Source organism: Trichosurus vulpecula, chromosome 5 (genome assembly GCF_011100635.1).
Source record: "Trichosurus vulpecula isolate mTriVul1 chromosome 5, mTriVul1.pri, whole genome shotgun sequence".
Taxonomy (NCBI): Eukaryota; Metazoa; Chordata; class Mammalia; order Diprotodontia; family Phalangeridae; genus Trichosurus; species Trichosurus vulpecula.
Window position 1 is genome coordinate 86,918,672 of NC_050577.1, and position 27,545 is coordinate 86,946,216.

General features: G+C 37.6%; 1 protein-coding gene across 1 annotated transcript; it reads right to left on the reverse strand.

Annotated features, from left to right (window-relative positions):
* On the reverse strand, nucleotides 1-27,503 carry NOM1 (nucleolar protein with MIF4G domain 1). The gene is made up of 11 exons (XM_036761947.1): nucleotides 26,440-27,503; nucleotides 24,337-24,458; nucleotides 22,189-22,384; nucleotides 14,783-15,106; nucleotides 14,180-14,290; nucleotides 9,332-9,496; nucleotides 8,150-8,271; nucleotides 4,433-4,565; nucleotides 3,673-3,804; nucleotides 884-993; nucleotides 1-514 (listed from the first exon to the last, which is right to left on the reverse strand). Exons 1-11 carry the CDS (start codon nucleotides 27,406-27,408, stop codon nucleotides 340-342), a joined length of 2,559 nt encoding a protein of 852 aa, XP_036617842.1. The 5' UTR covers nucleotides 27,409-27,503; the 3' UTR covers nucleotides 1-339.
* Nucleotides 27,504-27,545: the final 42 nt, after the last annotated feature.

Here is a 27,545-nt window from a genome sequence, read left to right on the forward strand (position 1 = left end):
ACATTTAAATAATTTTATTGAGGGATTTCTTTTTTCTAAAAAAACATTTAGTCACTAATGACACTGAATTTTTTTCATGATTACTGCACCATCTAGTGGTCTACTCTTAATCTGTATCAAGGTCTCATTACATCCAGCAATAGAAAACCATTTTCAATATTAAAAACTGTATAAATTATACCCAGCATACTTTATACACATACAACAAAGATATATAAAAATAAATAGATCCTTATAAAGTCTCATTCAGAGTTCCATTATCTGGAAATACTGGCTCTGCAAGCCTAGAGATTTTCTGGTTTTACCGATTCACTCCAATCATGACCATTTACCAAAATGCTACATTTTTAAGGATGATTTTCCTTGCAAAGCTTTTGTTGCAAGATCGGCTCTTTCTTTAAGTGCACTGGCTTCTTCGGCACTTTGGAGGGCCTGTGTGTTCCTCAGTAAGAAGTGGCTAATAAAAAGCTTCAAACCTTCCCGCAACATTCCCAGCTTTGGGTTGTCAGATACTCTGGGAAAAAAAGTGTAAAGATATGAGAATCAACAAAACTAGTTTCTTTTATATATCTCCTTCTACCAAAAATAAATACACATAAAATAAAAACAACCAAGGATTGCATATTGCAACAAAATCATTTTCTAATAATAATACTAAATTTAGAACATTTTATGTACTGACAGTTTAGTACTAAGTAGCTTTGTTTTCAAATACTTTGTGGTAAAATAATACCACCTATTTAAAATGAAGCTTCAAAAATTCCCTCCACTAAAATTTACCTTTGCAGATGGAATTGATTAATTGATTGAACCAAAGAAAAAGCAAGGAACATTTCACTTTTCAAGTCATATTCTCCACATGTCTCATAATCTGATTACATACCTGCCAAAAATTGTGGTAAGTTCTTCAACTTCTGTTTCCATCAATAGCATATGTAATATTTTCCGTAAAAAGTGGACTCTAGGTTTGTTTAGTTCACTGAACTCAATTACCTAAGAAAATATTAATTAATAATAAAAAACAAATTTTAAAACTTGCCCAGTCACACAAGTGTGACAAATGTAAGAAGCAGGAATTGAACACAACTCCTTTGAATTCAAATCCAGAACACTCTCTACTACTACTACACCACCATACAGTATCCACCACAAATCCCATAAAACTCTTGGAAAGCCAGAAAAATTAACAAGCCAAACAACACAGCTGACGTTTGTATTGGAATGTCAAAATTTAATGTCCAAACTGAAACAAGTAACTTAGAGTCAATCCACAGCACAGAAATAGGAGCTAAAGTTTCCTTGAGCAGATATGATACTTTAAGGAAAAACGACAGCTTAGCAGCACAGACAGACTATGCACTTTATAGATACTTGATCACACTACTGTGGTACAGGGATTGATTCCAACCAAAAGAGCTCCAAGGTACCACACCTCACCTGTCAGATTGCCTAACATGACAAAACGGGAAAATTATAAATGTTGGAGAAGATGCGGGAAAACTGGAACACTAATGCATTGTTGGAGGAGTTGTGAACTGATCCAAAGATTCTGGAGAGCAATTTGGAACGATGCCCAAAAGGCTATAAAAATGTGCACACCCTTTGACCTAGCAATACCACTTCAAGGTCTGTATCCCAAAGAATCACACAAATGGGAAAAGAACCCACATGTACAAAAATATTTATAGCAGCTCTTTTTGTGGTGGCCAAGAATTGGAAATTGAGGGGATGCCCATTGTTGGGGAATGGCTGAACAAGCTGTGGAGTATGAATGTAATGGAATATTATTGTTCTATAAGAAATGATGAGTAAGCAGACTTCAGAAAAACCTGGAAAGACTTCTATGAACTGATGCTTAGTGACATGAGCAGAATCAGGAAAACATTGTACACAGTAACAGCCACAAAGTGTGATGACTAACTTTGATAGGCTTATCTCTTCTTAGCAATGCAAGGATCTAAGATAACTCCAAAGGACTCATGATAGAAAATGCTGTCCGCATCCAGAAAAAAACTATGGAGTTGGAATGCAGATCGAAGCACATTATTTGCTCTCTTTTTTTGTTTTTGTTTCTTTCTTTCTTGTGGTTTCTCCTACTGGTTTTAATTCTTTACAACATGACTAATATAAAAATAGGTTTAATATGAATGTATATGGAGAGCTTATATCAAATTGCACACCGTCTGGGGGAAAGGGGAGGGAAGAGATGGGGAGGAAATTTGGAACTCAAAATCTTTTGGCAGTGAATGTTGAAAACTAAAAATAAATTTTAAAAAAGATGTGCAAACACCTATGCTGTTAGGTCAGGAGCTGCAGACCTGTATTTCACAGCACTCAGCACAGGGTCTGCTTCTATGATGTGTCTGTAGGGGAGGAAAAGCTAGGAAGATGGCTTACTTCCTCTCTCTTTGTGGCAGCTCTGCCTCTGGAGCCAGCTCTCCTTCATGGTTTCTCTTTTACAGATCTCTCACCCTATATAGGCTCTCTTGAAAGTTAAGTTTTTCCACCTTTATGAGGCTCCACAATCTTTCCTGCCCTGAAAAATAAGAAGACTCTAGCATGGTTGTAGGTTAGGTTCAACCTTTTCACTTGGTGGATGAAGGAGAAGAGAAGCCACTTAAGTAACTTATTATCAGCAGAGATGCCAAGGAAGGAAATATTTCTCAAACACTGGGCAGACTCCACCCAGTAGCTCAGGGTTATCTGTTGGAAAATTTCAACTGGTTTAAGGGATGCGATTATATCCCAGGTATCCAGAAACACAAAATTGCCAAGACCGCCTTCCTCTCCTCAGGAGGAAGCATGACCACAGTGGAGAGAGAGCTGGGCTCCAAATGGCACTTCCTGTGTTTGTGACCTGGTGAGAGCGTTGCCCAATCTCACACTCCTTGAGACAACTCCCAAGAAGCTGCAGAGAAAGTGCCAACTTTCACCGAAAGCGGAAACATCCTCCCTCAGAATTGCCTAGATCAGTGATGTCCCAGGTCCAGTTCTCTATGCCTGTCTCAACAGGACAGATTTTCTACTTCTCTGGATGAGTCTCACGAAGTCAGGGCCACTGGGAAGGAGCCAAAGGTTATTTCTAGCCACGAAGATAGATAATCTAGATAAGCAAACCATAACCTCTGTCCCATTTCAGTCAATATTGTCTGCTTAGATTCAGAAAAGTCCCAGTCTGAATGTGATAGGTAGTTTGTTATTGGGATCCACACAGAGATGAGAGGGAGAAAAGTCATCTCTGATGATGAACATCAGGGACTCTGATCCAATACCCTATTTCCAGACAGAATTCACAGACACTAACCTACCTCCAACAAATGTGGGCATATCCACCTTTCTAAGTTTCCTTATTTTCTCTGAACATTGACATATGTAATATTTCCATCATCCTAAGGTTATATGGAAATTATCAACCTGAGAATTTTCAATTAAGACGCACACGTTAACACTAAATCCAGTAATATAAGCACTTACCTAGACTAGTAAAATATCTCTGAACATGCTTATTGAGTGAACTAGTGCATGGAATAAATTGACTATAGGGTCATTGGCTACACATACAATGTTTAATTATTATAAAGAGCTATAACAAAACAGCAGAAGTCATTTTAAAAAGATCTATGTTTAACCAAGAGTATTTTAAAGGTTAATATTAATTAATTAATTACAAACCTTAAAGATAGAAAGTGGAAGTGACTTTTTCTTCAGCAAGTGGGCCACCAACTGCACAAAATTAGAAAATGTAGTAGCTGACAAATTTTCTAAATCCCGAAATTTGTCCCATATGCTGAACTGGAATGTCATCTACTCCAAAAGAAAATAAAAATAAAGTCACAATGCAACAAAGACATAGGTAGAAATGGGATGTAACATCATATAATAGAATGCCATTCTATTCCTTTCTCATTAAAATAATGCTATCATAAAACGCAACTTATGATGAAATATGGTATTTGTTGACATTTCAGTGAAAAGTCATATGAAAAGCACTTAGGAAAGTAACCCTTATTATAACATTGTTCTTATAAAATGAAATCTTTTAGCTAATAGCAAGTTAAAATGCATTTAATATTGTTAAACATGTCAAGGCTTCTAAAGGCAAATATGCCAGTTTCTTAGGTAGCTAAGGATTCTTTTAACATCTTCTTTCAAAACCTAATTTAAAGTATAAAAATAATACATTGAACTGAAATATGTAAAATGCTGCTTAAAGAAACTCTTTAGCAGAAGACATACAAGTAGGTGATGAGAACTCAAGCTATACACTTGGTTCTGAAATGAATCTCATCTGTGGCATAATTTATGTCATCTGGAGTTGGGAGTGTGGTGAGGAGGAGGAAGAAAGAATTGTTGAGGGAAGGAGGAGAAAAATACATTGGGTCAATGAGTAAATTTGACTAGCACTTATGTGGCTAAAAAACATTCAACTTACCTGAAATCTCCTTTCATATTCACAAAATTTGCTAGCCAAAAATGCATAAAAAGGATTATATATTTTCTCTTGTAGGCAACAATCTATGAGGACATGAACTATCTCTCTTTCTTGCTGGTCCTTGAGTCCAAGCCTGCAAGTAAGAAATAGCAATAACATAGAAATCATTTAACTTCCAAAATGTTAACTGTTTTAAGACAGGAATTATTTATTTGTATATAAATAAAAGAGAATGAAATCTCTTTGAAATAAATTTCAAAAGACAGAAGCTATTGCTATCTGTATGACCACAGACAAAATCTTTTTACTTTTCTCAGCCTCGGTGGAGGTTAGAGCAGATTTCTAAGGTCTTTCTTAGCTCTAAAATTCAATGATTTTATGAATTAATTAAAGCCAGATCAATGCTGATGTAAAATCATATGTGAGCTTAAGAGTTAGATTTATTTTGAGGCAATCATTTGGCCATCTAGTATTTTTCACGTTAGGAGGTGAAAATTGTCTGACTATAGAGGTAGGGTTTTCAGAAATGTTGAAGCCATGGGGAAGAAACTTTTTTCCTGTTTTTTCCTGGTTAAAAAAAAATACATTACAGTTTTTCTACCCAACCACTTACAACTAACTTTTTTCTTCTTTTTCTATCTCTACCTGAATATTACAACTAAATCATTTGACATCAATACAAACTGCTGATAAATTAACACTAACTATTTTGTGCCAATAGTTTACTTTTTAATATGCAAGGCAACCACAGCCAGTGATGCAAAGGCCCGGCAGGAGCGAAAGGAATTTTTCTAGTATTTGAATGAAACCAGAAGGCATAAAGAAGTTATGGTTAAATGGAAAGATTAATCATTGGAGATATTCTACTTGGAGAGACAAATAAGGAATTGGAAGAATTGGTTTCATATGCTCATAGGTAATAAGAAACATCATTTTATGGGACACTTGGTTATCTTCTCTTGCAGTATTTAAGAACATGGGAACATCACAAATATGCAGCCTGAGGGGACCTCAGATGCCATGAGTCCAAGGGAAGTCCAAGTCACCCGGGTATTAAGAGGTGAGATTTGAACCCAGATCCTCTGACTATAGAGCCATTACTTATTCTACCAAAAATGGTAGAATACACTGGCCCTCCCATAAGCATAAAGATCATAAAAAACTTTGTTTTATATGCTAATATCAGTGGCTAAGGATGAAGATAAATCCTATGAAGAATCTGACAAGATTTTGGAAACCAAGCCAACATATACCTTGATCCTTGGTGACTTCAATGCAAAGGTGGGTATAGAACAAGACAAAAGAGGCTAAAGTATTATAGACCAATCAGAAGCTTCATGCTTGTATAGCATTTAATTCTCCAGAAGAAGAGAAATGGAAGGCGCTAGAAATGGCAAGCACCAAACATCTCAAGAAAATGAAAAATCATAATTCAATAGACAGAAAATGTATTGTTATTAGTGTCGTGAGAGTGGTTTTAAAATCAGCTGTTGGTATGTAGTCAAACCATCTACCTGCTGGAGCAAAAGTAAAAATGAACACCAAATTAGAAGAGAGTATCAGCAGACTCTGCCATCAACTACAACAGCTTTAGCCTGACTTATTCAAACCTTGAAAAACAAGAAATGGAAAAGGCAAGGACAATGACTCAGTTTATACCATTTCTAACAGAAGTTTAACTGATGTAATTAAGTCACCACAAGGAACAGAAGAGTTCAGAAACAGCTTCCACAAAAACAAAACACCTAATTTCTTTGCCAAGACAAGGGAAAGATTGGTAGCCAAGGGCGGCACTGGCTTAAGGGTACAAAATCACTGTTAAAACGTGGAAAGTTAGAAAGTTTTGCCCCAGGAAACACGTAAAGACAGTGGAGATGAAAGCAAGTCCTTGGATAGTATGGCTTTGTGTTGACTGCATTAGGCACTAGAATATTATAGGGCCATTCAAGAGCCTGGTTTAACAATGCACAAAGGAAATAAACCAGAGAAACAACGTCTCCCACCACATCATGATGTACAGCTGGCGAGGCAGTCAGTCCACTGAGTTATTAGCCTGCCAGTACATATATTGTAGATAGAAGCATAAGTGGACAATAAGCTAAAACTGTGCAGCATCTACGATCATCACAAGCTGCTTCCACATAGACACGTACACACGTACACACCCACACATGAGCATAAACATATCTTTCAAACACGAATACTGTCTTGGTAATGCTATGTGGCTGAGAGGCAGCTCATTGCATTAGATAAAGAGCTATTAGGTCTAAAACCTGGGCTGGAATTCTGCCTTGGACATTTGCTAGCCATGTGACTGAGACACACTGGTCACGTGGCAGAGCAAGGGGTGATCGATAAATGGCTTGTGTGCAGTACTGGTGTGCTTCTGATGTAGAAGGAAATGGAGGAAGGCCTGTGGCCTACTAGCTGAACCCCTGTAATGAATATATGGGATAATATAAGCAAGCAAGAGTCACACAGGATGGTCAGGCAAGAATGGTTTATAAGTTGCATCATCTGATAACATCCCAGATCCATCTGAGTGACCATGGGCATACCACTTGACCTCTCTAAGCCTCTGTAAAATAGGGATAGAACCCATGGCATCTACCTCACAGCACTCTTAGAAGGCTCAATGGAACAATATACATAAAATGTTTTACTAATTTTCAAGTGCCATGCACCAGTTATTATCATTATGGCTCTAAATTAGGGAAAATCCTCTGATTTACCAGTACTGCACTGGCACCCTAGAAATGTTAGAAGACCCAAGAGGGAGGTCCATTTGATGGCGATGGTGATGATGATGACACTGATAATAGATAGCATTAATATGTCACTCTAAGGTTTGCAAAGTGCTTTACAATTATGACCTCATTTAAACCTCACAACAGTCCTGGGAGGTAGGTACTAGTATCATTATTCTCATTTTACAGTTCAAAAAACTGAGGCAAACCAATATAAAGTGAGTACTTTCTGTTTTATATAACAGAAAGCAACAGAGCTGGTGAAGTAAATGTTGAATCTCTAAATAAAAAACTCAAACAGCAGATTCCTCAAGTTTTCTACTGTACTTTACTGGGAGGAGAAAGATAATTGCTAGAAAGTAACCTGAACTGAGGCATTTAGTTTTTATAAAAAGGAGGAAAGGAGCAGTGCAAATTTTCCAAAGTAATGGGTCTGTTCAACCCATTAAACCCTCTAGATCAAAGTATTACATAACATAATTCATGTCGGGAATAAATGTAAGGTTTTTACTACAAGCTCATCCTTAATTAAAAATTCCAATATGTTTGGTATACACAGTACGTCTTAAGACAGTAAAGAGGACCAATGCACTTTAACAAATGTTTATTAAAAAAAAGGAAAGGAAAACTCACATAATATTATAGTCAACCAAAGCAAACATCCTCAACCAATGAAGTTTAGAAACATTGTTAGTTTCAAGATCAGAAAGGACCAAGAATTCTTTGGGTTTTTTTGGAGGGGGGGAAGGCAGGGCAATGGGGGTTAAGTGACTTGCCCAAGGTGACACAGCTAAGAGTGTGTCAAGTGTCTGAGGCCGGCTTTGAACTCAGGTCCTCCTGACTCCAGGGCCGGTGCTCTACTCACTGTGCCACCTAGCTGCCCCCCCAATAATTCTTTGATTTGGTTCTAGTTGGGAGACAAAAATAGTCAAATTACAAAAGAAACTTGAAAATTCCTATGTGTACTTACTTTAGAAGCTTTTCAAACGCATCCAAAAAATCTTCACTAATCATCAATGTACAAAAAACATTTCTTCTGATATCAGTGTTCATTCTTTGCTTTCGGGCAAGCTCTAGTATCTTTGAGCTAACCTTGAAAGAAGAAAAAATAAGCCATGGCTAATAAGCATATTTTAACAAAGACTCTTTTTTTTCTTATGAGACCCTAATGAAAAATTCATGAGTTTATGTATACCTTGGATTATGGAAGCTTCTAAAATTTAAGTCTGTAGCAAAAAAAAAAAAAAAAAAAAAAAAAAAAAAATTGGTATCTTGACCCCAAAATAAAATATAAGGAGAAATTTGGTGCTAAGTAATAAAATAAGCTGTCAGTAAAAGCACTAAAAATAAAATAAAATAAAAAAAAATCAAACACCACCACCGTCCTTCTGTACAAAGTTGAAAAGTTAACAAATTTTCGGTTACATAGACGTAAGTAATGCAGCTAGAAAACAAAAACCCTGGTACTAGCAGGTACTCAAAATTTTGCTGAACTGAACTGCTTGGACATAATTGATTTAGTCTTATAAATGAAACCTTTCAATGGGGAAAGAGATAATCATTTAACTGCTGGTTTTTTAAAAATGAGGAAAAGACAGAAATAGGAGAAGACTTAGAGAAAGCAGTAGGAATAGATGAGTATCATGCCTAACTGAGGAAAGCTTATGTGCTAACAGTACAGTTTACAGTTTATGTGAATCATGAAAACAATGTTCTAAAATAAAGATTTTAAAAGCATTTCCACTACTAAGAGACCTCTTTCAAGACTCAGAACCGCTTACTCTGATCAGTATTACATTTCTCCCTGTGTTACCTATTCTAACTTCTTTAACTATAATCATTAAGGTCCCTTCCAAGAGTAGCCTTCTAGTACAATAAAAGCTTGCATATTTATAGGAAGCCTATTTCATAATAAAAAAAATGATCACTGTGTGGCTTCCACCTTGGAATTAGAGATTATTCTTTTAGTTTTCAAAATGTGTATTTGCATAATCTTATTCATTCAAGAATTATTAAGGGCCTAAGATGTGCAGGAGATAAAAAGGGTACATGTCAGTCATTCTTCTAAGAAGTTCACATTTTAGAGGAAATATAAATAGAACAGCATAAGGATGGAATTCAAATAAGAATCCTCATTATTAGTTTAGTTTACCGTTCCTTTGAGTTGTTTCTGCTGGCTGTGACTGTTGCTGTCAATCATTGGGGCTCCACTCCATGAGGACCCTACAATCCACCACCTGCCAATCTGCTCTGCATTCAAAAGGCTTTCCCAGGACACCCGAAGTTGAGTTTCTTTACCAGAACCACTGCTTCGAATCTATTTTAAAAATGAAACAATTTTCATTGTAGTTTTTTTACTTGGTTTATACTCTATACATCTTCCTACAGCTAGTTTATGGACATTTAAAAATCACAGCATTTGGGGGACCAATTAACTACATTTAATTTAATCATGGCAGTGAACATAAATGTATGTATATAGACTATATTCTGATCTTATACATTTTATTCTACTTGGAATATCTATTTTAATTTGATAGCCTACTTTGCTAGAACTTTTGAGTACTGGGTTTACTTACAGATTTTTAACTTAATTCTCATAGAAAAATTCAAGAGTATACTGTTAACTCAAACACAGAAGTCAGTCTTATTGAGTAACCTATCCTACCCACTAGTAATCAGATTCCCATTTCCAACTTCTCTAGTTATGCCAGAGTTCATGTTCTGTAACCCTATGTTTCTTTTTTTCTTTAAGGGGTTAAGGTTATAAAATCAAGCTTCTCTGAGGTCCCCCTATCACCACAAGGGGAAACCTCAAATCCAGTGATACTACATGAATGTGAATGTGACTGTGTGTATTCATTCAGGGTTGGTTTATAGCAGGGGTTCTAAAACATTTTTTTGTGTTGCAACCTGGTGAAACTTATGGAACTGTTCTCAGAGTAATATTTTTAAATACATTACCCCCCGCCGCCCCCCTCAAGCCAGGATTACAAAATATTAAAGTAACAAGTTCACAAACACCAGAGTAAGAAAAGTCAGTGTTAGATTTTAGTACAGTCTCTGCCTTTGATAACTTTTTCCACATTGAGAGGATCATACTAAGGAAGGTTTGAAGTTTGGCCTCAAGGTCCCTGTTGGAACTACTACTAAGAGTGAGGAGTCGTAGTGCTTGAAGGAGTTCCCAGATCACTGGACAGTCAGCATGGTGCAGTGGTAAGGGCATTACCCTTAGAGCCAAAGGATCTGGGTTCAAATTTGGACTTTGTTACTTATTCTTGTGTGACCTTGAAAAAAGTCACTTCATTTTTCTGGGCTTCAGTTTCCTTATTTGTAAAAGTAGAAGTCTGGACTCTGAGACCTCTCAGGTCCTTTTCGGGCCTTATTCTGTTATCCTATCACTGTCTAGTGTTCATGCTCTAGAGAAAATCAGTTATAGCAAATCATGTGAGAATACTGGTTATTAGCAAAACAGTACAGTTTGCCCCTCACCCCCAATTCTGCCTTTATAATTTGTAATCTGATGCAGATACGGAATGGAAAGTGTTTACCTTATACAAAGGGATGTTGGATTCATTTTCCTATGGAAAGGCAAATATTAACAAAGCAGAACAACTAGCCAACTCCTGCACAGTGTATCATTGACTATTTTGAGACTATGGCTCCAGAGGTGGTTAAGAGCACAAAACCGAAATATTTTCCTTTAACCTTAACAGCCTTATTCAAAGGTTACTTAAAACCAAAAAATAAATTGCCTGAAAAGCAGAAGAATAAATATGACCTGAATTTATGACTTTGCCAATTTGTCTGCAGATATTAAACATATAGAAGGCGGTTTCTCCAGTAGTGTGCTTGATCATATCAGCTTAGTCTTTGTGTTTAGAAAAGAAATTTAGCTAATATATGATAATGCACGGTAACATCCCTATGTCTACAATCCACTGAGAGTGACATTCTCAAAACACCTTGAGACAGAACAAACGTACACTTTCCCAAGAGGACAACAGGTCCTCAGAAGGGATGAGATACTAGTCATTTTAAGACAGAAATAAAATACTGAGACCTGTTGTTGGTTGTTAGGTGAAAAGATATGAGGCAGAAGGGGTTCAAATATTGTTACTGTCAACAAGTGAATAACTGGGTATGAGTTGGTGGCTAGGCTGCCTAATTAATCAGTATACAAAAAACACATTTGATATACCAAACATGGATCACATATATTCAATAAAAACTTATTACACAAAAGTAAATGTTAAAACTCTTTCAAGACTTCTATTAAGATTTAAGTTTTAGAGGCTTTCTTGCCTAAATATAGATATGTATGCTTGTTTATTTAGACCTGAGAGCTGTATTAACAACAGTGGGAACTATTTTATACTAGCCAATTTATACTGCTCAGTGTTGTCTAATGTTCTGAATAAGGGATTCTTAACCTAGGATCTGTGAACTTATTTTTTGAACAATCTGACAACTATTTCAATATAGTTGGTTTCCTTTATATAATTCCATGTAATTTATTTTATGCATTTAAAGACATTATTTGGAGAAGAAGTTCCCCAGGCTTTAGCAGACTGCTAAGGGGGTACATGTCACAAAAAAGTTAAACTCCTGCTCCAAATGGTTAGAGATTTCTAAAATGGTTAAGAAATTATGTAATCCTAGGATGACACCAATTCTCAGTGAATTTAACATTGTGGAGGTTTTTGGTTAGAGTTTGACTACCCTATGTTTGACTCAACTGTTAGTTCACTAGTATTTGTGTTAACTGTGTTTGTATTAGTAATATTACAGCAGTAAAAATACATAAATATTTGAAGGCTCTGTAGTGAATTCTCCTGTAATAGTTCTATCAACGAAGATCACAGCTTGTCAATAGTTCATTAGAATAAGACCTAGTAAGATGCCTGAGGCGCAGAGATATTACATAATTTGCTACAGTCACAAAGCTAGTAAGTGTCAATGGCAGGATTTGAAGCTAAGTCGTCCTGACTCCAAGTCTAGAGCTCTCATGCCCTATGCCACACTTCTGGCATAAATAAACAGTTTTTCTTAATGTACAAAAAGGCTTTTGTACTTATTAAGGGTAGAAGAAACAGTATGAGATGGTGGAAAGCTATCCTCAGAGTTAGGATTACCTATTGAAGCTCTGCCTTTAACACAGACCCCGAGTAAGTCACTAAACCACTTAGTATCCCCAGGCAATACTTTAAGATCATAAGGATTGTACTGGCAGAAGAAACTGCCTCTACCTTAGACTTCCCTATGTAAATGAAATCATAGGTTTGGTTACAAATATGCATTTTTAAATTATGGAAACTCTTTAATGAACTTTAATTTCACTTCTGAAAGTGAAATGCAAAACTCCTATGATACATATTCCATATATTATGCATGTCCTAAGAAATGTAGTGCTTTCAGACATCAATTAAATTATTAAGTAAAATTTTTAGAGTTAAAAGCAAAATAAAATCTAGAAAGTAGAAAGCATAATTTAAGAGTTTTTGGCCTTTCGTCAGATAAAAAACGCCATCGTTCTAAAAATGAGTAAAACTGTAGTCTCTGATAAATATAGAATAAAAATAGAAAAAGGCAAGGATATAGATAATAAGTTTATATAGATTTTTTTTTACTTAATATTTGTCATCATCCCCCCAAAGGGCTTTGACAACAACAGTAGACAATTCATGAAGCTCATACTCATACATTTCAGAATAAGGAAAAAAGTGAAAAAGACAAAGAGGTTGTCAATGCAGTTTTAAGAGCTATCATTATCTTGTATTTCACAAATTGTACAGCAGAGCTCAGGGATAAAAGCAAGTCTAAGGCATGACTGGAAAAAATCAGTCTTCTTGTTTTCCTTTTGTTCTTCTCCCCAATGAATATTAAAACAAAGTCTCAAAATGGGGAGCCAATTTGTCTGTTGCCCAATTACCTTCTTAATTAAAAAGTATGGTTGTGAAGGAAGTTTTCTAACAAGCAGTAATATTATATATTTGTTAACCCCTATAATCTCAATAATCATATTAAATGTGGTCAATAAAAACAAGGTTAAACTCCTGCACAAACAAGCAGCACCATTTTGTGGAAGTTTAATTAGACTTCACTTAAAAAAAATTACAAATAACCAAGCTTGCCAAAGCGAGATATTAGGGAATAATGATTTATACTGCAAAAAAATCTTTTATAATGAGGATTCCTCTACTGCAATTAAAATGGACTTATAAAAATGTATTTATATTTAATTACTTATAAAATTAAAATTAGAAATGTCATTTAAATGATATTAACCTAAATGATTATAGCTTGTTTAAAGTGGTAGACCAAAATTGACTCTTCCCACTTAAACCACACTGTGAAGTGATAGCAAGGTAATGCCATTAGTCTCCAACATTAGTTCACTCAAGATTTGCATGATACATAATTTTTAGATTGATTATTGCTGTAAATAGTATTAAAACAGATTAAAGAGACCATCAGACCAGTCACTATGGCTAGAGATCTGCAGTAGTCATAATTATGATTTCGACAATAATTCTTACTTGTGCCCTGTGAAATTTGGGTCAGACTAAAATTATTACTTTCCTATTGCTTGACTTAGGAGTCGGCAATTATGGGTATATATTAACCAACATACTTCATTATCTTAAGCATATCTAATTTCCTCACCAAGAATTACCTCACTCAATGCACAAAACTTCTGCAACCTAATGGACTGGTCTTTAACTTTCACTAAACAAAAAAAAATACATCATGATGAACAATCTAATCTGGTGGAAATTATTCCTTGCATTAGCAAGGCTGATCCTCAGACCACAGACACACGTTCTCTTCAGGGCGATAGGTGGGCCCTTCTAGTTGAATAGGACCTGCAATGGAATAGTCGCAAAGACATGGGATGACCTCCATGCCTAAATGAGGCACCAGAGTAGACTTTAGTATGGAGTTAACTGTCATCATTATCTAAAATGTAAATTAACATTAAACATTTTTTTTTTTTTACCAATGTTCTCTGTAGTTTTCTTAGTTTCTCCACAGGTTCAGGGTCATAGCCTGGAATTTTGCGCATGTCGTTATTCTTTAGTGCCAACATGGTCTCAAGCATGAATCGAATCTTTAAAAAAGAAAGAAATACGTAAAACTATAGTGAATGGTGCATTACTTAAATGGGCAGAAAATATATCCCTATATGCACATATATATTCTGATTCATATTAATTCTATTCATTAGGTATGATGTAAGGAATTTTCATTAACATAACCATTGGCAATTGTTTTGAACTAGACTTCAAAACTCAAGTCAACAACATTAAATGTTAATAGGGTACAAGACTTTCACTACGTAAACAAAAAAGGCTGTTGATCATGTTCCTTCATCGTCAGATTAAAACTTCAGATTCACATTTATCTGCAGTCTGACAATTTTAAGGAGTTGGGTCTTCCACATGTTAAACCTAATTCATAAAATTAGCTGAAGTAAAGCATTACATGAATTACCTATAGTAAATCAAATCTAATAGTTCATCAAAAGTTGGGGTTTGGTTCTTTTTTATTGGCTACTTCTCATCAGGTGTACTTCTTATGTTGCTCAGTTACGTAATCATACCCTAGTTTGATCCTGGAACTTCTTGCCCACTCCACTGGCTTTGGTCTGAGCTTCACTGATCAGTTCCTTCAGGGACAAAGCATCATCTTTTCTCAGGGAAAAACCGACATTTTTCAGCATTAGGAGAATCAATTCAATGTCCTTTTCTGTGAAAGTTCCAATAAGCCTTTTGAGAATGTCAAAGATGAGTAGAGATTGTACCACATGGAAGTTATACAGATGGGCAATTATGGCAAAGAGGTTGTCACATTCTTTTCCTTCACTACCAGTTTTATGTATTTTATCAAATTTCTTCACCACAGCTTCCAAAAAGTGAGCACCAACCTGAAAACAGTTAAGGATGAAAAAAGTACATTAAAAAAAAAAGTAGAATTTTCCTGGGTCCCCTTTGTTAACCACATTTAAAATAATACTTCACATGACTATAAAATATATAGTATAGAATGTAAGCTTCAACAGAGCATCTTAATCTCCAGTGTTAAGTATATCTGTACAATGCCTTGTACAACACAGATATTTAATAACAAAAAATAATTTCTCAGTGTCTGGAACAGTAAAAATATATGCACAACATTTCTCTAAGATCCAGTTTTCTTTTAAAAGATTTTACTATTTCCTAAAAACTAGTACTGAATATTTAAACAAAAAATTTCTCAGAATAATTTTCACATACATACTGATTTTAATTTCAGATTATTCATACAAGTTCAAACTTATCAAACATTTATTCAGTATCCATTGTGTACCGAGTACTATGCAAGTGATATAGAAGCTTATTATATTGCTAAATTATATTGTTCCTGCCCCCATCAAGGTTATTAATCAAGTAAGGAAGACCTAAATGTAAATAACCCTAATACACAAGATCACATAAGTGATCAGGAGACATACAAAGTGCTAAAGTGATGTCTAAGGGAAATTACTTCTACCAATATTGGGGAAAAGAGGAAGGAGAGCATTAGAGAAAGTTCTTGGTCAATTTGCTTTTGCTTTATTATGCATATTTATTACAAAGATTTTGCTTTTCTCCCCCTGCCCCCAACAGTGGGAGAGGGAAAAAAACATGAATTTTTCTTAATTAGAAAAAAAATTTTTAAATAAAATTTGTGAAGTATTCATGTGACCATTTAGCTTGACTGTTGTTTGTTCAGTCATGTCTGACTCTTCATGACTCCATGTACTATGTATAGCACACCAATAATGTCTGCGGGGTTTCCTTGGCAAAGATACAAGAGTGGTTTGCCATTTCCTTCTCCAATGGATTAAGACAAACTGAGGTTAAGTGGCTTACCCAAATTTGAGGTCAAATTTGAACTTCGGTCTTCCTGACTCTATTAAAAGGATTTGTTCTGTAAAATTTGGATTCAGTCAAAAGGCTGCACTTAAAGATTTAGAAGGCCACATGTGGCCTTAAGGCTGCAGGTTCTCCACCCCTGGTCTATACTCTAATATAAGATGATACAGGCAGCCCCTTGGAGCTTTACTATCATTAAGGGTCACAAAAAGGGACATGGGGCTTGGAGTTTTGTTATGTTTTAATGATCTAAAAGGAAGAACAGAAAGGGAATGTAAAAGGAATGTGCTAGGTGGAGAAAAGGGAGAGGGAAATTACCTCATATAATCAGAGCATGAAAGCAGAAGAAGGGGTGACCCCCACTCTCATATGAATTGGTCAAAGGAAGGTATACAAACACACTCAGAACTGGATACTGAAATAGAGTTCACTTAACAGTGAAATTGGAGAGAAAGGGGATATAGGAAGAGGGGGATAAGAGAGTGAAAACAGTAAGAAAAGAAATCAGTCCTAGGTAAAACAAAGTCTGACCAAGGAGGGTGGATCTTGAAGATGGGTTTAAAAGAAAGGAAAAGAACCCATGATTAGGCCCTGGGTGAGGGAGACGAGGGGTAGGGGAGGAGAAGATGATGACACCAAACCCAGAGCACTGGTGTTGAGTATAGTTCTTCTCTCTCACTATTCTCTTCTTAATAAAGAGGAGGCAGGAAACGAATAGAAAGAAAAAAATTTAAGAAAGAGATGGAAGGAAATACACAAATAAATTCACCTATAAATGGAAAAGGATGGCAGAATGGAATAGAAAGCAGAATCTAACAATAGGTTGTTTACCAGAAACACACTTGAAACATAAAAATTCACATGGCGTTAAAATAAGAGACTGGAGAAGAAAAAGGCTACAAGATCACAAAGCTGAGTGGCAGGGAGAGGTTTTTGTCATTATCAGGAACAGAAAAATGGGTCTGGGGTAACAGGAGAGGGGATTATGAACACAGTGTCACAAAAGCCAAGAGAATAGAAGTATCAGAAGGTAGGGGTCATAGGAAGGTCAAGAGGATTGTGGCAAGGAGGCCATTAGATTTAGCGGTGGGGGTCATCATTCACCTTGGGGAGAGCTGTTCTAGTGGTGGGGTTGTAGAAGCTTACAAGTAAAGAGAAAGAGGAAAAATATAATGGTTAGAGGAGATCAAAGAATGAGAGGGAGACTTTTATAGGAGAGGGGAGAACTATATTGCTTATAAGCTGTGGGGAAGGAGCCAGAAGAGAGGGAAGAGACTGAGTATGTATGATAGAATGATAATGGGGCAAGGTTACAGAACACAGAATGAGATGATCAAGGACACAAGTGGAGGGGTCAGTTTAAGCAAATTAGAGGGCTACCCCTTCCTCTGTGAGAATGAGAGAGAAAAAGAAAAGGTGGCTATGGACACTGGGGCCATTTGATGTGACTTCAACCTTTTAGCAAACAAAATACATAAAAGGAAAAGTAGAATTATGTAGACACAAAAAAAAATTCACATGTTTACTTTCTGGTTTTGAATGGATTTAAATTCAGTGCAGAATTTTAAAGTTTTATTTTAAGCCAGTTTTAAAATTATGCATTAGAAATAAAATCTGAGAAAGAAATTTAATATTATAGCCTCAATGTCCTTAGCCACCTTTTCCTTTTCCCCTCATTTTCACAGAGGAAGAGAGGGCCCTCCAACCTGCCTAAACTGACCCCTCCACTTGTGTCCTTGATCATCTCATTCTACATTCTGTAACCTTGCCCCATTAGCAAATACAAATATATGAAGAACAGCAATATTGCTACATGAATAACTGGAAGAATTAAAGTTTATTCAACTTCACACATTATTTAATATGGGAAATTTAAGAAAGTTCACATTCATCCGGAATTTAATTTTGATTCACAAAAGACCATAAAAAAATATTTCATCAAATGACACTAAGGTCTTTAGTACATTTTTGTATGGGTTCCTGTGAGGATGTTTCTGCCATTACAGAATTAAAAGAAAGTTTAATGGAACTAGCATCCTGAAATAGCTCATTATACCTTGGCAAAAGCTTCAGTGGATGTCATTAGCCAAGCTGCAGTAATGACTTCCCCTTTGGAACAAGTAATTTCAACTGTCTTTCATGCTATTAGCTAAGGTACAGACGATAAGTATGACTAATCATCTCATGTTTGCAGATAAAGTAAATCCTCGACATGCTGTGAATGGTCATTGTCCACACTTATCATAACTCACCGAAATGCTAAGCTATCAATGCTAAAACCTGCTAGTAACTTTGCTCAAAAGTGTAACAATGTGATTTAGGAAGACCTAAGCAAGTCCAGAAATGGCCCTATAATGGCACTGTATGATTGCGATCAAAAGTTACTAAGAATGGCATTCAGGTGTTTCATTACATTTCATAATGGACAGGAAGAACTAGCTTACAACATTAAAGTACAGAAGAAAAGAGTACACCTCCTGGAAATGAAAGATAATTTAAAACATAAGAGTTAATTACCAACCATTTATGTGCAGATTATTCACAACAGAAATTTCTTTACGCGCTTTGACTTGTTTTTCACTCTCACTTATTCACTCACTAACCACTTGTTAAGCATTTAACACATAGAAAATATTGTTAGGTGCTGAGGAGAAACAAAGATAATTAAAACATGGTTCCAACTTCATGGTGTTCAGATTGTAACAGGGTAGATATGACACATCCCCAAAATGAAATGTTATATAATAAAAATACAACTACTCTGTAGAAGAGAATATGAGATTGGTACAAATTGCTACATGAAGTCAAAGGAAAAAATATTTCTGAAGAGGGGACTCAGAGAGGATTTCATATAAAAGGCAAAATTTGAGGAGCATTTTGAAGGACGGGTAGGATTTCAAACAGGTGGAAAGGGAGTGAAAGAAATTCTAGTTGTACCAAGTGTTCTTATTATATTACCTTAGTAAATGTCCATTTTTAAAGCTAAGTCTGGGTGGGTAATTGATACACTGATAATCAGTAGGAGCACACACCAGTGGGGGCTTTTGAGTTATAGTACTAGAAAATCAATTCTCAAACCCTCAGAATTTTACCCTAGAATCCAGTAGTTAGCTACTTTTTGAGGAGCTAAGTGAGAGTTAGAAGACTGAGCCCAGAGCAATGTGGAACAGCAAGTAGCACAATATGGCCAGAGCAAAGACTATGTGGCATGGAGATAACAAAAATAGGGCTTGGCTCATTATTGCCTATAAAATAAGCCATCTCCCACGCCTGGAATGCATTCCATCTTTATCTCTACCTCAGTCCTTAAGGACTCAGTTTAGGTGCCACCTACTCCATGAAGTTTTCGTAGGTGTTAGTACTGTCACAGTAATTTTTTTGGTATTATATTTGTATTATTTGTATATATTTGTATTTGGTATTATATTTGCTTTTTGTACACGCAGTATTTCCTGTGGTAGAATCTAAGCTCCTTGAAGACAGAACTGCTTTGTTTTCAATCTTTGCATCTCTAGTGCACAGCATCAGTAACTGTCTATGGAGTTGAACTGAAAGCACTGGGTGCTTCCAGATTGTACAGAACTTTGAATGCCACCCTAATGGCTTAAGATTTAATTTAGCAGGCAACAGAAAATCACTAAAGAGTACTGAGTAGATGAGGAACGATTAGATGTATGCATAAGGAAGATAAGTATCTACCTGCCTGGGGGTGAAGGATGGATTAGAGAGGAGGGAATACAGAGGGGCAAGCATAAAGTGGGGAAGTTGGTCATCAAGGAGGCTTTTAAAATATAGTCTAGGAAGCACTAATGACTTGTATTTCAGGGCAGAGTAGGAGAGAAATGAAGACAAGGATGGGAGATGTTACAAAAGTCACTGAGAAAGTTATGAAAGACGTTGTGAAAGAACACAGAAAGAACATGGCAACTCACCGGACTTGATAAGAGAAGAATCGAAGGTAACATTAAGGTTTTGTGAAAGGGTGACTAGATAAATGGTAACAGCAAAATTATACAGATGACTACCAGAATACTTAAAACAAAGCAATTAAAATACTAAAGTAATATGGACATAAACAGAAACGGACAAAATACAGAAAAGCCAAGGCAATTACAAGCTAAGGAGCTGGTAGGAAGGGAAGTTGTTAGGAGAGTGTCCAAAAGCTCTGTCCTTTGCCCCAGTATTAAAAATTGTTACCAATGAACTAAAAGTATAGATAGCATACTTAGCAAATTTAGAGACGACACAAAGCTGGGAGGGATGTGACCACACACTAGATGGAAGAATCCAGAATCCAAAAAGATGATGAGCTGTAGTAATAGGCTGAACCCAAGAGGATCTAGCTTGTATTGGGGACCTGCTTATCTGAGCAACACCCTATTTTGTTCTAATACACTATCAACTCCTTGAGTACTTCCACTCTTGCCTTTGTATTTCAAATGCTCAGTATGAGTCTGTCACAAAGTAAACACTTAATAAATGCCTGTTTAAGATTAAATGTAATAGGGATAGCTATATACTTGGGTTCAAAAAAAAATTAATAACTGTCCAAATACAAAAGGGAAGATGTAGTTAAAAGTAAACCACTGTACCTGTGGGTTTAGGCTAATTAAAATATTGAGTGTAAAAATGTCTGTCAGAAAAGCTAAAGTGATTTTATGCTGTATTAACAGAAACAGTATCTAGAACAAAGGAAGTGATATCCCCATTATAATGTTCTAGTCAGACCAGATCTGAAATTCAGTCTGGAGTGAGGCATTTAGGAAGGACCTTAGTGAGCTTGAGCATATCCAAGTAAGAACCATTACGGTAGCTGAAGGAACTTGAAATCACACCGTATGAAATTCAAATAAAGGAATAGAAGATACCTAACCTGCATAAAAGAAGCCTTAGGGAGGAGTAACTGTCTTCAAACATTTGAAGGGTTGCCCTATGGAAGAGGAATTGCACTTGTAGTTGAACTCAGAGGGCTGAACTAGGACTAAATATGGAAGTTACAGATATGCAGATTTCAGCTTGATATAAACAAAAATTTCCCAACAATTTTTGTGGTTCAGTTGTTTTTCAGTTGTGTCTGACTCTTCAAGATCACATATGGAGTTTTCTTGGCAGTTACTAGGGTGGTTTGCCACAATCAGAACGGTCCAAAAGTAAAATCGCTATCTCAGAATACTAGGGGAAGCGTCCACGCAAAAACTGGATGACCACTGTCAGGAGTGTTTATTAGAGGTTCTCACTTCAGTTAAGGGGTTGGATTAGACAAGCTTTGAGGTCCCTTTCAAGCAAGGAAATCTATGAAATCTGGAAGTAACATATGAAGAAGAATTAAAAAGGACAGAATGGAAAACTGGGAACAGTTGATTAGTAAGTATTATTTGAGAAATTGATTTGAATATCTACTGTGTGTTTTGGACTGTTTTTGTTGTTGTTGAGTCATTTGTCATATCTGACTCTGTGACCCCATTGGGGTTTTCTTGGCAAAGATATTGGAGAGCTTTGCCATTTCCTTCTCCACATCATTTTACAGATGAAGAAACTGAGGCAAACAGGGTTAAGTGACTGGCCCAGAGTCATACAGCTAATAAGTGTCAGAGGCTGAATTCGAACTCAGGCCCTCCTGATTCTAGGCCTGGCACTCCATCCACTACACCACCCAGCTGCCCTGCTTTTGGAATATAGGAGACAATTATAAAATATGGTTCCTACCTTCAAATACTTTACAAGCTAGTTACAAAGATAAGCTCAAATAAGACCCTACACTTGAATCCACCCTTCATACATACTGTGTCCTTTGGCAAGTTATTTAAACTTCCAGAGGCATGGGAAATTCTTGAAGCCTCTAACACTCTGTTGGCATCAATTGGCATTGGTAAAGGAAGGCTCCTTAATGGGAGCCTTCCTAAACGACTGGGCTAACACAAAAGGATTGATTGTGAAGTATGTAAGCCAGAGTGAGGTGCTATATTGTTTATTATGGATTATAAGTGCTAGAATTGAAATAACCGTCAAATTTAAAATATACTCAACAGGAAAGAATATAAACAATAAACTGATATAACTTCAACACAGTGAAGACATATGAAGAAAAATGAGAAAGCTAAAAACTTCTCACCTCGATTCCTACAGTGTGGTGAAGGATGCTAACCAAAAGTACATGCTCCATCATCAGCCTGGCAGGCATCACAGCTTCAGTTACACAAGCAGTCATAAGAACATCTGTCAAAGTATCATTCATATCCTTTCTACTGTTTGCCATGTATAACTCTTCCAGCTGTCCACTTATAGAAGCCATATTGGGTTCACTCAACCTATAATAAAAATTATGCTTCTTTTCAAAAATTTATTTCAGGTTAACTTATTTTTTGTATTTAGAGCTTCAAGTTCTATTTTCTGTTTAAAAAGCTCCAGGATGCAAGTTAAAAAAACAGTAACAAAACAAAACATCACAACTTTATAATTCCAAGTATTTTTTCCATTTAGAATACTTTTATCTTACTCCATGAAAAAGGTTACTATGAACAGATACTAAACAATTCAATTAAACTTTTATTTTTATTTAAGAAATACTTATTAAACCCTTACTCTGTGTAAGGTACCAAGGATAGAAAAATAAAATTCCCTTCCTCAAGGAGCTTATATTCCACTGCAAGGATTTTTAATATGTGGAATAATTATTCAAAGATTATAAACATATATTCAAAATAATACATTCCTTACAGTTCATGTTACCAGATGTTATTGTAGTAAGAATGCTATACTGAGGCTAGCATAAGGGGACCATTCACTGTCGCTCTCCCATTGTTCCTTCTGTTGAACATAATGCCTAGAGATTCTCCCCTTAGAAGAAAAAGGTCCATATATAGTCCTCTTTTATCATTATGTCTTGAGTACTGCAAAGGAGAATCCAAGGATAGTGTACACTCAACTCTGTCTTTCAGCCCTTTACCTTTAAGGTGCAGAAGGACCTCTCTAGATCCAGAGTTAACTTTTTTGGAGTCATGGATATCACTGACAGATTGATGAACCCTTTGGATTTCTCCTCAGAATGTTTTTAAATGAATAAAACACTTATGATTACAAAGGGATTCAATCAAACTGAAATATGGCTATTATAATCTTTTTTTACAAACAAGGTCAACATCAGGTTAAGAATTCCTGCTCTAAAAAAAAAAAAAAAAAAAAAAAAGAATTCCTGCTCTAGAACTTAAAATGAGGAGAGAGGTTAAGCTGATTTATTTGTTAAAAACAGGAGGTCAACAAGGACCTTGTGTAAATATCTTATTAAGCTCTAGAACAGAGTAAAATAAAACCTTGTAGATTTTTAAAGTTACCCACAAAAAAGCCCCCATAAACAATGTCCATCTACTTCTCCCCAATCAGTGCACTGCCCTGTCATAAGACTCCGCTTGGCCTGCGAATAGCATGGATTTCAGAGACACCATATTCTCTTTGCCCAGGAGTCCTCATATAAACTATATTTCTTGAAATCTTTGTGGATTCTAAAGTAGAAAGCAACCTAGTTAACATGATCCCCTTCTTGTACTTTCAATGCTGTCATCAATAACAACAAAGGGGAATTACATCCATCTTAGGACTTCTTACACATGACAACCTAAAAAATAGAAAAGGACAGCAAAATGTTTGGTGGGGAGTTGAGAGCAGAGTGATATTCCCAGGCGGAGGTGGGAATGCTGGTGCTCACTGAAGCTGAATCAAAACTACCATTGTAGAGAGTATACTTGGTTCCTTTACTTCTTCACCAAAAGGAGACCTGTAGAATGGAAAGACCTGGAGTTATTCTTGCCTCTGACCCTAGCTTTGAGATCATGGGAACTCCCTTAATTTCTCAGGAAACTCTATAACAACACTTAACTAAAATAGAGATGACTTAAAACTACATATTTTCTGACTTCTTCCCAGAAGGGGATAAGGCCCCCTACTAGCGACCCCTCCCAAAGAAGGCTGAGGGTGATTTGTAGTGTATGATCTGCTCTAGGCTTTTTTTGGTGAGAATAGAAGGAGAGGGCAGAGGTGGAGGCCTTGGAGAAGGAGGATTCATAGGATGAACACAATTTGAGAACTCATGGCTTAGAACATACTGCTTTCCCTGTAGAAAGTATTCAATAATAACCTAATCATTTTTCCTGCCTGCTGTTTAAAATTTAATTCACTTAAAATAATGTTCTCTATCTCTATGGAGAATGCACAATCGGGCTAATTTCAAGACACAAGAGAGTCCTCGAGAACTGAGATATATTACCTGTTAATTAGACCTTTCACATTTTTCTTTAACCTTTCTAATTCTTCCTTCTTTTTGGCATCCACTGTTTCCTCAGATCTTCTCACATGAGGTGGGATATACTTTGCACTTTTACAAAGAACCTAATTAAAAGGATAGAAATAAATTAGTGAGATAAATTTTCTATTACAAAAAAATTCAAAATTCATTTGCAAATTGCCTTTTGTCATAATCCCATTAAAGTATTAAAAAGCTAAAATTAATGGGAAATGTTATAAGGACTCACGTTTATGCAGTGCCTTAAGGTTTATAAAGGGCAGCCCCCACAAAAATTCTGTGAGGCAGGTAGTACAAGTATTATCGTTTCCATTTTACTAAGGAAATTGAAGCTCAGAGAGATGAAATGATTTCCCCAGGGTCACAGAATTAAAGCGTCAAAGCTGGGATTCAAACCAAATTTTGACTTTTCCTAAGTTCCAGATCTTTCTGCTACAGGGAGGCAGAACAACAAACATTCACCTAGGGCTTTAAAGCTCATGAATCATTTCCCCATAAACTAAATGTTAATAATAATGATTAGTGACAATTAACAAAATATAAAGAATTTAAACAGAGTGGATATCTAGTTCTAGACAGTGGCCTGTTTTATTTAATGCACGTGTTAATATCCTCTATTGTACCAGCTTGCGCTCACTGAGTTTATCTATCACAGCACATATTAATACAATGTTAATCCAGATTTAATGGCACATAGGAGAGATTCTTCCATATTAAGAACATGTTAAATTTATTGCATGCACATTAGTATTTCTAGAGAGCACCTTCAATTCACTAACATAGTGCTAGACCAAAAATAGCTTGAAATAATTTAATATTTGTCCAAAACACCAAGACGCAGGAAAACAAAAATCTGTCTCTTGCTCAATAAATTCCCAGATTCCTTGTAGAAATACAACCTGGCAACTGCTTCCAATAGGTGCACAGGCCCCACTCCATCAGAAGTCCCAGTTATCTCAAAAATCCAGAAAAGAAAATTGTATTTGGTTATACCCAATGGTTCAACATCAGAAAGTGATATAATTTTGTTTTAATAAAAATGACACTCCTGAAGGTTCACCTATCTTGCTGCTCTACACGAATTGTATCAGAAACTTCCTATGTTGGTGCATCTGGACGGTTCGGTGTATAAAGTTAGGAAGTTAGGAGTTGTTCTTCCTGGAGTGAGGAAGGCCCCAGTTCAAATCCAGCCCTCAGACACTTAGTAGATCTATGACTCCGGGCAAGTTACTGACTGCCTCAGTTTCCTCAACTGTAGAATGAGGATAACAACACCTACCTCCCTGGTTGTCACAGAGGTCAAATGAAATGGGAAAGCCCCTGGCACACAGTAAGTGCTGTATGATCTTTATGATGACAAGATTTTTGCATTATGAGAATGTGAGCTTCTTGAAAGGAAACACTGCCTTCCTTTCCTCTTCCCCAGGAGCGCGCACAGTGCTTTTCACACTTAACAGATGTTCGTTTTCTTCACTTGTTCATCATCATGGATAACAGGCGTACTTTCTAGGAGGGAGGCACCTTTGGAAAATAGGATCCTCCACTCCAAGGGGTCTTCGAGGCAGGGAGCATTAAATCAGTACATCTCCAGCTCCCTTCAAAGCACCGCTCAAGCGTGAGCTCGCCCTCCTTAGTTTTCAGCACTCTTGACGGTAAATTATACCTCCTCACTGGGACACCCAGACCCACTGGAAAGTAAGCTTCCAGCGGCCTGGAATGTTCGGGTTTTATCCTGGCATCATCCCCGCGGGTGCGATCAATGGGGAAAACTTCCCATTCACTTTCAGCTCTTTAACAGTCGGAACGGAAATAGGATAAAAAGCAACTTGAAAAAATTTGTAATTTTTTTCCTCGCAGAAAATTTATCTCGTTAATTTATTTTTATCCTTTTAAGTTCTTTGTGAATGAGCAATACATAAGACACCCTTAACAAATGCTGGATTTAAGGATTGAATACCTTAAAAAGCAGACGACCACCCAAAAGGGTTTTTGTTAGTACAGCAAGGTGCTTTAAAAAAAAAAGGGCGAAGTTTTCATGGACAAGAAGGGGATATTTTTTCACTTTACCTCATCGGCGGTGCTCTCAGCGTCAGAAGAGGAATCTCCATTATCCTCATCTGCAAAACGCACCCTCTTCCTTTCCTCCTTCTTTTCCTTCTCCGCTTCTACCTGCGTGTCGGCCCCCGCCTCCTCCTCCTCCTCTTCTTCCTCTGGGGGCTCCTCTTCCACAAAAGCCTCCTCCTCCTCCTCGTCGTCGTCACTGTCCTCTCCCGAGTCCCCGTTGTCACTGTCCGGTCCCGAGTCCCCGTCCAGGCCCCTCCCGCGGGGCAGCGGCGACCCCTCCCCTTCCCCGTCCTCGCTATCCCCGTCCTCGTACAAGGCAGAGCCGCCGCCTGCCTCCAGCGCCCCAAGGATGTAGTCCAGGCCGTCGCGGACGAAGCTGGACGGCAAGGCCGCTGCCGCGGAGGCGCCGTCGCCCTTCTTCTTCTTCTGGCGGCGCTTGCTCAGCCCCAGGCGGCGTTCCAGCTTGCGGATCTCGCGGTCCTCTTCCTCGTTGGCCGCCAGAAGCGCTCGTTTCCGAGCTGCGGCGGCGGCGGCTGCGGAAGCGGCGCCGGCTACGGGTCCCCGGGACTGGGCCTGAGTGGGCCCGCAGAGGGGCCTGTCCTCGACCAGCGGCCTGTGCAGCTGCTGCTTTGGCTTCTGCGGCTTTCCGGGGGCCGGGGTCGGAGCCGCAGTTGCGCCCGCCTGCTTCTTGTTCTCCCCCGGCCGTTCCCGGGCGGCCCCCGAGGCCTGAGCCGGCCCCCCGGTCCGCTGCAGCCGGCGGGCTTTCCTTAGATGTCGCTTCTCCTTCTTCAGCTCCTTGCGGCGCTTCTTCCCGCCGGGACGCAGGGCCGCCCGCGGTGGTCCGGTGTGGCCCGCGCTCTCCGCGCCGCCGGGGGTCTTTTCCCCCGAGGCCGCGTGCACGAACTCTTGCACCGCCAGCCGTAGCCGCTTCATCGCGCCGCCGTGGCGGCCCGTAAAGGCCTTGCGTTTCATGGCTTTTTCCCTTCGGGACAACCGACCCCAGCCCGGGCAAGCCACTACCACATGCAGCTGGACGCCGCCATCTTCCTAGGGTCGCGAGGCTCCAGTCGGGCGGAAGAAGAGCGGCAGGCAGCCGTCCATCCGGCGTG